General features: G+C 43.7%; 1 protein-coding gene across 2 annotated transcripts in view; it reads left to right on the top strand.

Annotated features, from left to right (window-relative positions):
- The window catches only part of LOC311002967 (thyroid hormone receptor alpha-B), a gene marked incomplete at its 5' end in the record, with an annotated part of 35,187 nt that extends 31,956 nt beyond the window's left edge, over positions 1 to 3,231 (top strand). For both annotated transcript variants that reach the window (XM_083994598.1, XM_083994597.1), the window contains 2 exons: positions 358 to 616; positions 2,898 to 3,231. In XM_083994598.1, the coding sequence (XP_083850724.1) occupies positions 358 to 616; positions 2,898 to 3,148 (510 nt within the window). In that variant the 3' untranslated portion in view covers positions 3,149 to 3,231. The remainder of the gene's footprint in view (positions 1 to 357; positions 617 to 2,897) is intronic.
- Positions 3,232 to 13,081: the final 9,850 nt, after the last annotated feature.

Below are 13,081 nucleotides of genomic sequence, written 5' to 3'. Positions count from 1 at the left end.
GACTAAGGGCTGGGAGAAGTTTCAGAGTCCTCCGTGCCTTCTCTGAGTTACAGGGGGTCTCGGCGTAGCAGTGCATGTCCATATGACGGTAGCGAACGGAGCTCACTTTTCTTCGTCCAAAAAGACACACCAAAAAACTTGTATTGAAGCCCCAACATGAGAAATTGTTTCTAAAAAAAATTAAATAAGTCTATATTTTAAGCTTGTTTGTAGCGGAAGCTCCTCTTCCTGGTCTGTCCAAATCTCACGCGATTTGTCAGTAATCGCACTGACACCGGCGCAAATATCATGAGTAGATAATGAGAGAAATTTCAATTTTGAGTGAACTATCCCTTTAACTCTTCGTTTCCCCGCCAGCTGCCTTGTGAAGACCAGATCATCCTGTTGAAGGGCTGCTGCATGGAGATCATGTCGCTGCGAGCCGCCATGCGCTACGACCCCGAGAGCGAGACGCTGACGCTGAGCGGGGAGATGGCGGTGAAGCGCGAGCAGCTGAAGAACGGCGGCCTCGGCGTCGTGTCGGACGCCATCTTCGACCTGGGGAAGAGCCTGGCGCAGTTCAACCTGGACGACACCGAGGTGGCGCTGCTGCAGGCCGTGCTGCTCATGAGCTCAGGTCGGCTGACGGAGGAACAACTTCCTCTCCTCCTTCTTCTACTTCTCCTCCTCCTTCTCCTTTTCTTCTCCTTCACCTCTTCTTTTCCTCTTCTACCTCTTCTATTTCTCCTCCTTCGTCTTCATCTTCCTCTTTTTCTACTTCTCCTTCTCCTCCTTCACCTTCTCCTTCACCTCTTCTTTTCCTCTTCTACCTTTTCTTCTACTTCTTCTTCCTCTTCTGCTACTTCTCCTCCTCCTTCACCTTCTCCTTCACCTCTTCTTTTCCTCTTCTACCTCTTCTTCTCCTCCTCCTCCTCCTTCTCCTCCTTCACCTCCTCCTTCTTTTCCTCTTCTACCTCTTTTTCTACTTCTCCTTCACCTCCTTCATCTTCCTCTTCTTCGACTCCTTCTTCTCCTTTTCCTCCTCCTCCTCCTTCTTTTCCTCTTCTACCTCTTCTTCTACTTCTTCTATTTCTCCTCCTTTGTCTTCATCTTCCTCTTCTTCTCCTTCTCCTCTTTCTTCTCCTTCACCTTCTTCTTTTTCTCCTCCTCCTCCTCCTTCTTCTTCTTCTCCTCCTCCTCCTCTTTCTCCTCCTCCTTCTCCTTCTTCTTCTCCTTCTCCTCCTCCTCCTTCTCCTCCTCCTCCTTTTCCTTCTCCTCCTCCTCCTCCTCCTCCTTTTCCTCCTCCTTCACCTCTTCTTTTCCTCTTCTACCTCTTCTTCTACTTCTTCTATTTCTCCTGTTCATCTTCCTCTCCTCCTCCTTCTTCTTTTACCTCTTTTTCTTCTCCTCCTTCTTATTTTACCTCTTTTTCTTCTCCTCCTCCTCCTTCTTCTTTTAACTCTTTTTCTTCTCCTCCTCCTCCTCCTCCTCCTCCTCCTTCTCCTCCTTTCCCATCTTTAACTTCTTCTTCCTGTAAACTCATCTGTTGGGTCCAGGAGTTGGAGCTTGATATAATGTAAATGTAAATTTCAAGGTCCCATGACAGCACACACTCTCGCCGTTATACACAGTAGTATATACCGTATAAACTATATATATATATATACTGAAGCCCATTGTGGAGCAGAATGTAATTATGATAAAAGCCCACATACATATTCAGTGTTGAAAGGAGGGATTCTGAAGCTCATCCTGAACGTGATTAAAAAGCCTTAACTCTCAGTTTGCTCACTGTAAAAACTCCAACACCACTCTGTTACATTATGACACATTATGAGTCGCAGCTTTAGAAATAATAGGATGCAAATATATATAGAGAGAGAATATGTATCATCCTGGAGGAGCGGTGCAATCACTCTCACAGGTTATTAAAACATTAGCAGAAGTATAAAATGGTAATAATGATAATTAATAATGATATTTCCCTGCCACGCTGCAAAAACTCAAAATCTTTCCAAGAATATTTGTCATATTTCTTGTCAAAATGTCTCATTTCTAGTCAAAACTAAACTCTTTCCACTTTAAATAAGACTCATCACCTAAAAATTAACTTGTTTTTAAGATAATTTTCACTTGTTTCAAACACATTTTCACTTGAAATAAGTAGAAAAATCTGCCAGTGAAAGCATGGTTTTTGTGCTCGTAATAAGGAAGAAAAACTTGCTCCACTATCAGATTTTTCTACTTATTTCAAGTGAAAATATGCTTGAAAAAAAGTAAAAAGTGTCTAAAAACAAGCTACTTTTTAAATGTGATGAGTCTTATTTAAAGTATTATTAGATCTGTTTTGACTAGAAATAAGACAAATATTCTTGGTAAGATTTTGAGTTTTTGCAGTGCACAGTTTGTAGATTCATACACTGCAAAAATTCAAAATCTTGCCAAGAATATTTGTCTTATTTCTAGTCGGAATGTAATTTCTAGTCAAAATAAATCTAATTATACTTAAAAATAAGACTCATCACATTAAAAAGTAGCTTGTTTTTAGACACTTTTTTACTTTTTTCAAGCAAATTTTTCAACTTTAGATAAGTAGAAAAATCTGACAGTGGAGAAAGTTTTTCTTTCTTATTACAAGCACAAAAACAACTTGCTTTCACTGGCAGATTTTTCTATTTATTTCAATTGAAAATTAGTTTGAAACAAGTGAAAATGATCTAAAAACAAGTTCATTTTTAGGTGATGAGTCTTATTTTAAGTGGAAAGAGATTGGTTTTCACTAAAATTGAGACATTTTGACAAGAAATAAGACAAATATTCTTGGTAAGATTTTGAGTTTTTGCAGTGCACAGTTTGTAGATTCATACACTCACATGCTCTTCTACTCCCTCGCCCCCCCTCCTCCACTCGCCCCGCAGACCGCTCCGGCCTGACCTGCGTGGACAAGATCGAGAAGTGCCAGGAGACCTACCTGCTGGCGTTCGAGCACTACATCAACTACCGCAAGCACAACATTCCCCACTTCTGGCCGAAGCTGCTGATGAAGGTGACGGACCTGCGGATGATCGGGGCGTGTCACGCCAGCCGCTTCCTTCACATGAAGGTGGAGTGTCCCAACGAACTCTTCCCTCCACTCTTCCTGGAGGTCTTCGAGGACCAGGAGGTGTGACCACCGGACACGGACGCCAAAAAAAAAAAAAACCCCGGCGAAGGGAAGATAAGAGGACGTCGAAAAAACCCGTGAGATGGGAAGGGCCATCTTTTTTTTTTATAGGGGAAGGATGGAGAGAGAGTCGTCAGTCGTCTCTCAGCAGGAATCTGCATTTCTCCGACATCGCATTTACAGCATGTGGATTAAAAACTGGAAACAACAACAACGGAAACAACAACAACAACACACCAGCAACAGGAGAGTCGAGCAAAACAGGATTTTGTTTTTTTTGAACACACCTCTCCTCCGCCTCTTTCTCCTCCTTTTACTTACCCCCTATTTCAAAAAATCCGTGTGGGGGCCCTTCTGTCTGAGCATGATGTCTTATCTAGCAAGAGTTGTAGCCATTTGCCAAGACGCACACTCACACACACACACAAACACATGCGCACACAGAAACACAAACACACACAAACACACACAGCCACAGCCTGTTCCACCTCAGTTCTTCAGAGCAGCAACCCCCCCCCCCCCCTCCTCCTCTTCCTCCTTCTCTCTGGTTCTTTGTAGTGGTCACAGATTTACACACGTTTTTGAAGCCAGTGTCTCAGCACCTCTCAGTATTATTTCTGAACAAGTGTTAAGGCAGATGTGGTCAAACGGTGACATGTTATCACACTCGCAGCAGCAGCAGCAGCAGGCACATGCAATCAGCAAATTTCAGTAGAAATGCGTTATTATTATTATTATAATTATTATTATTCGTATTCGTACTTCTGGTGTATGATGGCTGTCGTTGTTAATGCTACCAGATCGAACTATTATCGATTTCTCAACTCAATCTGAGCCGTTACAGCTGTTTTTTGGAGCTTCTTCTTATTCTTATTCTTCTTATTCTTCGATCCCAGTGAAACCGGTGCTATATTTATATAAAGCTACTCCAGTTTTATGAAATTGTGTTGTCTACCTTTGGAAAAAACAAAAAACAAAGGTGCAGTGCAGACCATGGCTCCATATCTACCTTCATTTTCTTTTTTTTTGTCATTGGACCGGCTCCTGTGACATTACAGTACATGCACACACACACATGAGCACACACACACACACACATGAGCAGACTTTGCTTAGTCATTGCCCGTGCTGCTTGTGCCAGCAACTCAGCGTCTTATGAATGACAATTAAGCCCTTCTCTCTCCAAGGAGTCAGTGCTTTGAGGGAAAGAAAGAAAGAAAGACAGACAGAAAGAATGAAAGAAAGAAGAGAAGGAGACACTTGGAGGCTGAGAGGAGGGAGAGGCAGAGACAGAGACAGAGGGAGGAAACAAGATTTAATAGCTGGACTGTGGATTCAGGACCAGGGGTTAGAAGTAAATCTCCCGAACTATTCCTCCGAAGAGGTTTTTAAAAAGCAGCAACCACCAGCAGGACAGCAACACTCACACACACATACTCTCTATCTATCTATCTCACACACACACATATATAAACATAAAAAAAACACACAACATCACCTCAGAGTAACGTGAATGCCTCATTTTACTGTATACACTGCGCGTCAGTGTCGATATACAGCCCTAACCTGCGGGGTTTGTACCGAGTCCCCCTCCTCACGGACTCAGCTCAGTGTGGCCCCTCCAGGCTTCCATACACACATGCCTTTTTTTATTATTTTTTTTTTACCATGGGCGTCACTGAGAGCAGGCAAATGCCAAGAAGGCTACTACCATTTACCTCAATGCGGACACACCCCCAGGCTGGGGCGGCAATAACTGCCCCTGTGGTGTCAGGCACTACCTCACCTCTGTGGACACAGGGCAGCTGCCCACAGCCTACACACAGACATACACCATTCGAGTTGGCGCATGTGTAGATTTAACACAAAACAAATGTGCATAATTTTTTTTTTTTTTTTTTTTTTTTTGCGTAGGTGCACACTTGTAGTACTGGAAAGACAAAAACACTCACAGCATACACACACAACACCCTCAGTGCTATCACTTGGTTGAAATGAAATACCACTGAAGACAGGAGGGCCGGCCATCCCCCCCCAACCCCGGGAGGTGTTGTCACCCACTCCAGGGAATGGTACCCATTACATTCGGGTTATCTCTCTTCTTTTTTTTTTTGTTATTATGGGACCAAGTGTCATCTTTTCGAAAGGAAATTGGATTAACTCGTTTCTGTCAAAGCAGAAAGCGACTCGCAAGAAGCGTGGAAGGACATAGCGTGGATGTGCAGCCCAGCTGAACAGGAACTGACGAACCAGCGGTGGCCACGTCCGCTGAGTTGGATCAGCGTGCATAAGGAAGAGGCAGAGTGTGTCTGTCCATCTGTCCGCCTGTCCGCCGCCGTCGGAGGATCTGGATCTAAATGTTAATTGGGGGGTCGGGGGGGTTGAGAAGCTTTTGTTGGTGCATGAGACCTAAAAAAGACGGGATGTTCTCAACGACGCAGTGAAGTGGAGCCTCTTTTAGTCTCATGCACTTTTACCACTGTAACAGTAATACGACCTGGCAAATATCCGAGGCAGACATCGCAGCTCGTTAGCCAAACAACCATCCAAGAATGTTGATTTGATTATATAAAAAGAAAAAAAAGGAAAAAAAAAAAAAAGCCCAACTCTGTTCATTCCAGTTCTGGGGGCCGAGCCGCCTCCGGCCGGCGTCGCACCTCGTTCACGCAGAGAGAGAATGAAAGAAAAGAAAAGAAAAGAAAAGAGAGACTGAGGAAAAATCTATTTTATATTCGATGCCAAGCAGTAGTCGGTGAACTGGGCGCTTGTACAGGAAGAACCGAGGCAGAGGAACGAACGAACGTGCAGGGATCGTGGGTAATCGTCACAAAGGGGGCGGGGCCAAGCCTGAGCGCCGTGGCAACGTCTCGTCATCGCCTCCAGAGATCCATCACCGGCCCGACCTCGGCCCGTGACAGTCCCCCTCTTTTCTGGAGCCGAGCTCAGACTGAATTGCACCCCCACCCCCACCGGTATCACAGCCCTCCACTCAGCCAGGCTGGTGGGAGTTTTTGCACTACTGCAGTGGTCCTTCCTCCTCCTTTAACCCCCCCACACCCCACCTCACTCCCTTTTACTCATCCCAGTTTAACCAGTGCCCCCTCCCTCCCTCCCTCCCTCCCTCCCCCAGTCCTGACCTGCTCTGTGTGACAGAGGCTGTGCAGGTGCAGTGGGCTCAGTCCCAAACCTGTCTCGTTGTCAGTATTAGACCAACAACACCCCCCCCCCCAAAAAAAAGAAAAGAGAGAGATCCCCATGGTGGAGGTGGAGGTGAAGGGAGGGAGAGCAGCTGTTTAGCACTTACTCATTCTCCCTCTAGCAGGGTTCCTACGCAAGTATGGAAAGTATGGAATTTGATTTCATACATCAAAGTATGGAAAATGGGAACTATTGTATGGAAATAGATTTATCTTAATACTTGTCTCGGTTTGGTCTTATCTGAAGTTATTTGGGTTGATTATTTTGTATTGGCTACAATCTCCTGGAAATTATTAGGTGACATAATGGCATACAGTACATATTCAGAATAATGAAAACAAACGATTAATTGCATCATAAATACATATTTAAATACTCAAATGTCACAAATTATTTGAATGTTTCGAAATTAGGGTCTGGAAAAAGTATGGAATTTGGAAATTTAAAATGTGTAGGAACCAATTGCTCTACAGTAGTACTCATTTTCCCATCATCCCTCCCTGCAGCAGCGTCAAAATCTAAATCCTCCTCCCTCCACTTTCATCATCATCATCATCCTCTCTTCCCCTAAACACCCAAACTATCTTACCCCCCCACCCCTAAATTGCCCACCCCCCCCCCCCCCCCCCCCCTCCTCCCCGTAGCTTGGCCCAGAATCACTGACACAGAATGGGATCCAGGCCTGTCCCTTGTGAGACAAGGCTGGCCACAACTGCCCTTTAGAGCAGCGCCACCGAATGAATGTGAACGGCGAAGCAGCAGCAGCAGCAGCAGCGACGGGAACGACAGACTTGAGCGTAAGGATGTAAGAGAGAAAGAAAAGGAAGAAGATGAAGAAGGAGAAGAGGAAAAAAACAGGAAAGGAAACTGCCATCACGGACATGGATGGATGGACGGGTGAGAGAGGGGGGCGACGTGGCGGCGGCTGTAGAGACCATGGTAACGGACACTCAGAGGAGCCGGTGTAACGGTCTCTCCTCCCCCTCTCTCCTCCCCTCCCCATGCCAGCTGACCACCCCCCTCACCTCCCCTCTCCCCCCTCCTCCCTCACCTCAGAAAAAGGAGAACCTCCACTCCAGAGATGCAGGTTTGGAAATCCAACACACCCCCTTTGTAAAAGAACTGAAAAAAAACAAAAAAACACTTTTGACACGTTTGTGGTCGTTGAGCTGACGGGTCTGTGTGTGACGGTCGGGGTTCAAATGCTGCTTTACCTTCTGAGTCTGATTTAGATAAAGAGAGAAAAAAAAAGATATATGAAATGATTATAAATCCATAAAACAAAATGAGAAGAGATGACTTTTAAAAAAAACACACAAAAAAAAAACAAAGGACTCCTGAATAAAATTATTGGAGATTTTTTTTTTTTTTTTTTTCATTTTATCATTTTCTTATTTTTTTGTTTTGTTTTTTGATGCTTAAACTGCTCTGTGTAAAAGAGGAAAAAAAAACAGCTGTAGTCACTTTTTGACCATGCGTGCAGTGTAATATAGAAAATATTTCACTTCTTTTTCACATCTATAGTTTGTGTTGATAAGCCAACTGATCTGTTTGTCTGTGTGTCTGTCCAGTTGTCCGTCCCGACCTCTTATCAGGAGGAATTTACAACCAACAAAACAGGAATTTCTTTTATCTTTTTTTTTTCCTTTTTTTTTTATATTTTGTTTTCTTTTTTTAATGAAATACAACTTTGGAGAAAAAAAAAACACACAAACAGGAAAAAAATAATGCAACCGAAACTGAAAATACAAAAAAAAAAAAAAAAAAAGTAAGAAAGAAAGAAAAAAAAACTGAAACACAATCTTGTCATACCTCACACAACACAAAACTCAAAGGAACTTGGGAGGAGTACTATTTTGCAGGCACATGTGAAAGTTCAGAGATGCATATATAGATTTAAAACAAAACGAAACAAAAACAAAGTGTATATGTAAAGATAATATGTGCTTGTGTGTACGCATCAGTAGAAGTTACAAAAGGACTCTTCCCTCAAGCTTTGGTGCTCTCTTTACTTTTTCCCCCATTTGGTCCTCGCAGCAGCAGCAGCAGCAGCAGCACGAACACATTGTGAGACGTTTGAGGACCCTCTGCTAATGTGAGCACTTATCTCCATCTTTTAAAGGCACAGTCTGCATAACGTACATTTTAAAAAGAGACAAAAAAAAAATGTGAATAGCCCAGAGACTGAGGGAGCGTGGCTTTTTGTAATGGCTGAGTGTTTTATGGTATTGAATGTAGCTGACAGGAGCGGGCGAGGGGGTGGGATGGGGATGGGGAGGGGGGGTGGGGCGGGATGGGATGGGATGGGGGGGGGGGGGGGGGGCTGGACCTGAGCCCGGCACCCACAACCTAACTTCCACACACCAGCAGAGAGGATAGTGGTGTCACACAGAGGTTACAAACAACCAACAAAACTGAGAATATATATATTGCCCATCTGCAAGGTGCAATACTATGTTATGTATTTTTGTATGTTTTGGTTTTATTTTCATTTTGTTCATTTATTTTGTTTGTTTTTTTAATTTTTTTGGCCATAACCAAGGATGTAAATACATAAACATGCAACTCTTAAGAATTTTATTGCAACAAAAAGTCAATTTAACCGCTCCATCCCACTGTCATGTCAGAGGAAAAAAGCAAAAAACAGCAAAAAAAAAAAAAAAAAGCAAAGTAATGTGTAAAAGCTTCTTACATCTGTACGTGTGCACTCTCTCACGTGCATGCAGATCCATATTCAGAAGTGCCCCGTGACATTAATCATGAACCCTGTGCCTCCTCTTGTTTGCAAAGAGATTCGTATCCCTCATGTTCTCATAACGACATGACACGCTAGACATGAATGCCTATAGATGTGCGTATGTGTGTGTATGGTGTGTGTTGTTGTTCACCTATATGGAATCAGATTCAGTTCTTCCAAACTATTGATGTGAGTGTCGCCGGCAGCCACAGTGGCTGAGAGGTCAAGGGGTCAGGAGAGGGAGGGGGGAACAGAAACCAAACAGATTATGTGAGGATGTAACTGTCAGCTCACCTGGCTGCAACACACACACACATTATAGTTGGGAAAAGAAATGTGCAAATTGGATTTTTGTTTTTCCCATTTGTCCACCGGCCGACAGCCCCCCGAGGAGCCGGACTGAAAACCTAAAGTTATAAAGTGTCTTTCCATTCATCGACCGGATCAAAAACAAATCTAAACGTAGAGACAGTAGTTCTTCACCCGACCCAAAGATCAATGATTTTTTAACAGCTACAACATCAGCTATAGCGCCTGTTGTTACAAAGGGACAGACCTGGATAATCTTTAAAGGGATAGTTCAACATTTTTGGCAAATTGGTCCATTGCCATAATCCCTATAGTTTTAGGAGTAGATTTGTTACCTTTATTTGTCGGTGTAAGCTATTTTTAGAACGACAGAGCAGAGCCGCAAGCTGCTCAGAGCTACACTGCGGAGGCTCATGGGATTTCTTGGTTTCCCTCATCAAACTCATCAAATACACAATCCAACAACTCCAAAACGCTCTGGTGGACAAGTTGTGACCTGCACATTCACCACGCTATGAGATAATAACAGAATGATACGAGACAGAGTTGTTTTAGAGGCAGTTTTTCATCAAGCAGTGTCTGCATTTCCCTCTAAAACAACTCTCTCATAACGTTGTGTTATTATCTCATAGTGTGGTGAATGTGCAGGTCACAACTTGTCCACCAGAGCGTTTTGGAGTTGTTGGATTGTGTATTTGATGAGTTTGATGAGAGAAACCAAGAAATCCCATGAGCTTTGAGCAGCTCACACGCCGTTCTAAAAATAGCTTGCACCGACAATTAAAGGTAACGAACCTACTGCTATGACTATAGGGATTATGGCAATGGGCCAATTTGCCAAAATGTTGAACCATCCCTTTGTCTTTGTCCCGTCCTGTCCATTATTGTAATTGGTCTAAGATGATGGTTGGTTTCCACTTCTCACCGGTTCGTGTGGTTTTCAGACCGGCTCTGTGGCACCGTTCAGCTCATCCCTCCATGGAAGTTTATGATCCTGGTTTTATTCTCGCATGTTGACACAAGGTGGAGATTGTCTGTGATGTTTTGTTTTGTTTTGTTTTGTTTTTTTTGTTTTCTGGGGTTTAATGGTTGTGTTTGGTCCCCTCCATGCCAAATGTAGAGTTTGTGAAGACATGCAAGTAGCAAGATGTCTATGCAATTTCCCTCCGACTCCCTCCAACATGAGCTCAGTGTAACAACGACAACGAGCCACTTTTTTTTCTGTTTTCTGTATTTTGCTCATGAAAATCAAATTCGGCCTGGTTTGAATTCCAGAGGTTCTTTGCTTTGACCTAATGACCCTTGCTACTTTGTGTGGGCGAGGGTCCGGACTGGCCCTCGGGGGTCGCTGACTCTCGGCGGCTGGCTGGCGGTGGTCTCGGTCCCAGAGAACCAGACGTACAGTAGGAGGAGGGGAACCGGGGGGGGATGTTGTTGTGGAGAATAAGGAATCTACGAGATGTGCTGTTGTTTGTAAACTGCTCACAAAGTGGTGTGTGTGTATGTACATGTGTGTTGCTGCTGTTGTTGTGTTTGTTGTTGTTGCGTTTGGGTTCTGCTTCTCTGATGCAATGCTCTCATCGTCCGGTGGGTCGAGCACTTAAAGCCTCCGATTCCAACGTTTAAAACCCCCCCGAAATTCAACCCCCTCTATACCAGATGTGTGTGAAGCTTTAAGTTTTTCTATCCTGCGACCAAGTTAATGTAACGTTAAGAGAATTACGCCGCCACACAGCAGCAGAGGCAAGTTTACTTCACCCCCCCGCCTCGACTTCTGCTTCTGTGATGTGACATAAAAGATTTGATCTGATTGGGAATCACAAATCTTTCAAAATAAAACATAAAATATTAAATCAACCCCGCCCCCTCCTCCTCCAGAGGAGACGGTCGACGCCATGCCGACCATCACTTCCACTAGAGCACTTATGTGAAAAAGCACTTTGAACGGCCCCAAATAAGAATCTTTGAGACTTTAAAAAAGTAAATACATAGATAAGAAACTCTATCTATAAATTGCACCCAAGCCAAATGCCTTTTGCACCGTTTAATGTTTTTTGAAATTAGTTGAACCCGAGAACAGAGACAGTTTAAAACTAACTCTAAAGTTTACAACGACCTTCTAATGAAGTGCAATAAGTGAGTGAGTGAATCATTGGATCTTTTTTATACGTAATAATAATAATAATAATCTTTAAAAAGATTTTAAAATAAAATAAAAAAAACAACGCGCCCACCTGTGTGAGAGCATCAGATAGACCCACTCCAGACACACACACACAACATACACAACACACACACACATGCACACACACAAACAAACACGGACCACTGTTTGTGACTGGGTAAAGGAAGCTATTGAAGGATTCTCTCAGGTAAAAGAACATTTTCTAATAAATGATGATGAACCTTAGATGAAAAAAAACATTGGTAGCTCATCTTTTCTTTTGTCTCGATTCTCGATTTTCCAATCAGCAGTGTTCTCTCTTTCTTTTTTTCTTTTTTTTTTTTAAATTTCTCCTCTTGTGTTTTCGGAGCCTGGAGGTGAGACCACCAGACCACCGTCCAGGCTCCAGAACGCCGGACCCTCCGAGTCTGACTCCGTTCTCTCCGTTCACATGTCCGATGCCCTCATGTGCTTTCTTAACCCTGAATGCAAACACATTTCTTTGGTTGTGCGGACGTGGGAGTGTCTGTCTGTCCGTGTGAGTCCTCCTGTCCGTGTGAGTTGTGTTTGTTGGGGTTTCGTTTGCTGCGCTGTGTCCAAGCCCATTCCCTCCAGGAAGAGACGCAAATAAATAAAAATGTCAGGAACGACCAGAATAAAAACGTTCTTGTGGTAAATCTAGATTATTTTGATTTAAAGCCACATTTTTTACTTTATTCCACAACCTGAAAATGAAAACTATTATTATTATTTTTGCCATATTTAAGATTTTTTCCTATTGTCTCATTGATTTAAGTTTTATCTTCCCTAACCCTTTATCTCTATTATTATTATTATTCCCACTGGCAATGGGCTGCAACACCACAGTTTTTTTTAATTTATTTTCTTCTTCACTCAGAAGCTTATTTTTATTTCCAAAACGTCCAGCTTTCAGCATGTGATCCTTAAAATAAATCACATTGTGACTTTTCAGCTGAGGCGTTGCACTTTCTTCCCTTCACGGTCAAAGTGCCAGCAGCAGCAGCAGCAGCAATACTCAGCTCTCCCCCTCACCCACTTGGCTAATGGTGGACATAACAGCAGTACATGGCTCCGGTCCAAGCCGGGCAGCATCCACCCTCAGGGCCGAGGGGGAGGGAGGGAGGAGGGGGGGAGAGAAGGGAGGGAAAAGAGGGGGAGGGTGGGGGGGCACAGAGGAACTGGCTTTGTTCTTCCATTCCCAGGCCGCCTGTTCTATTTCAGTGTGCTTTACTTTACTGTCCGACGTTGTGATTCACTGGAGAGGTTGGCATGGCTCGAAGTAACCGAGGCTGTGAGTGAACCGACGGGTGACGAGTTAAAGGACAAACCTTCATTAATGAGCGGTTCGACGGTTCGATTCCAGCAGCAGCAGCAACAGCAGCAGCAGCGTCCCATCATCATGCTTTGCTGTGGTCCAGCTGGTGCAGAAAGAAAAAACAAAAAGATCTAAATGTTGAATTTGATAATTGAAGCTGCAGCGGAGACGTGAAGAAGTGATCCACCCTCGACC

Source organism: Trachurus trachurus (assembly GCF_905171665.1).
Source record: "Trachurus trachurus genome assembly, chromosome: 19".
Lineage (NCBI taxonomy): Eukaryota > Metazoa > Chordata > Actinopteri > Carangiformes > Carangidae > Trachurus > Trachurus trachurus.
The sequence above is the reverse complement of the archived record's forward strand: the minus strand, read 5'-3'. Positions and strand labels throughout refer to the sequence as shown.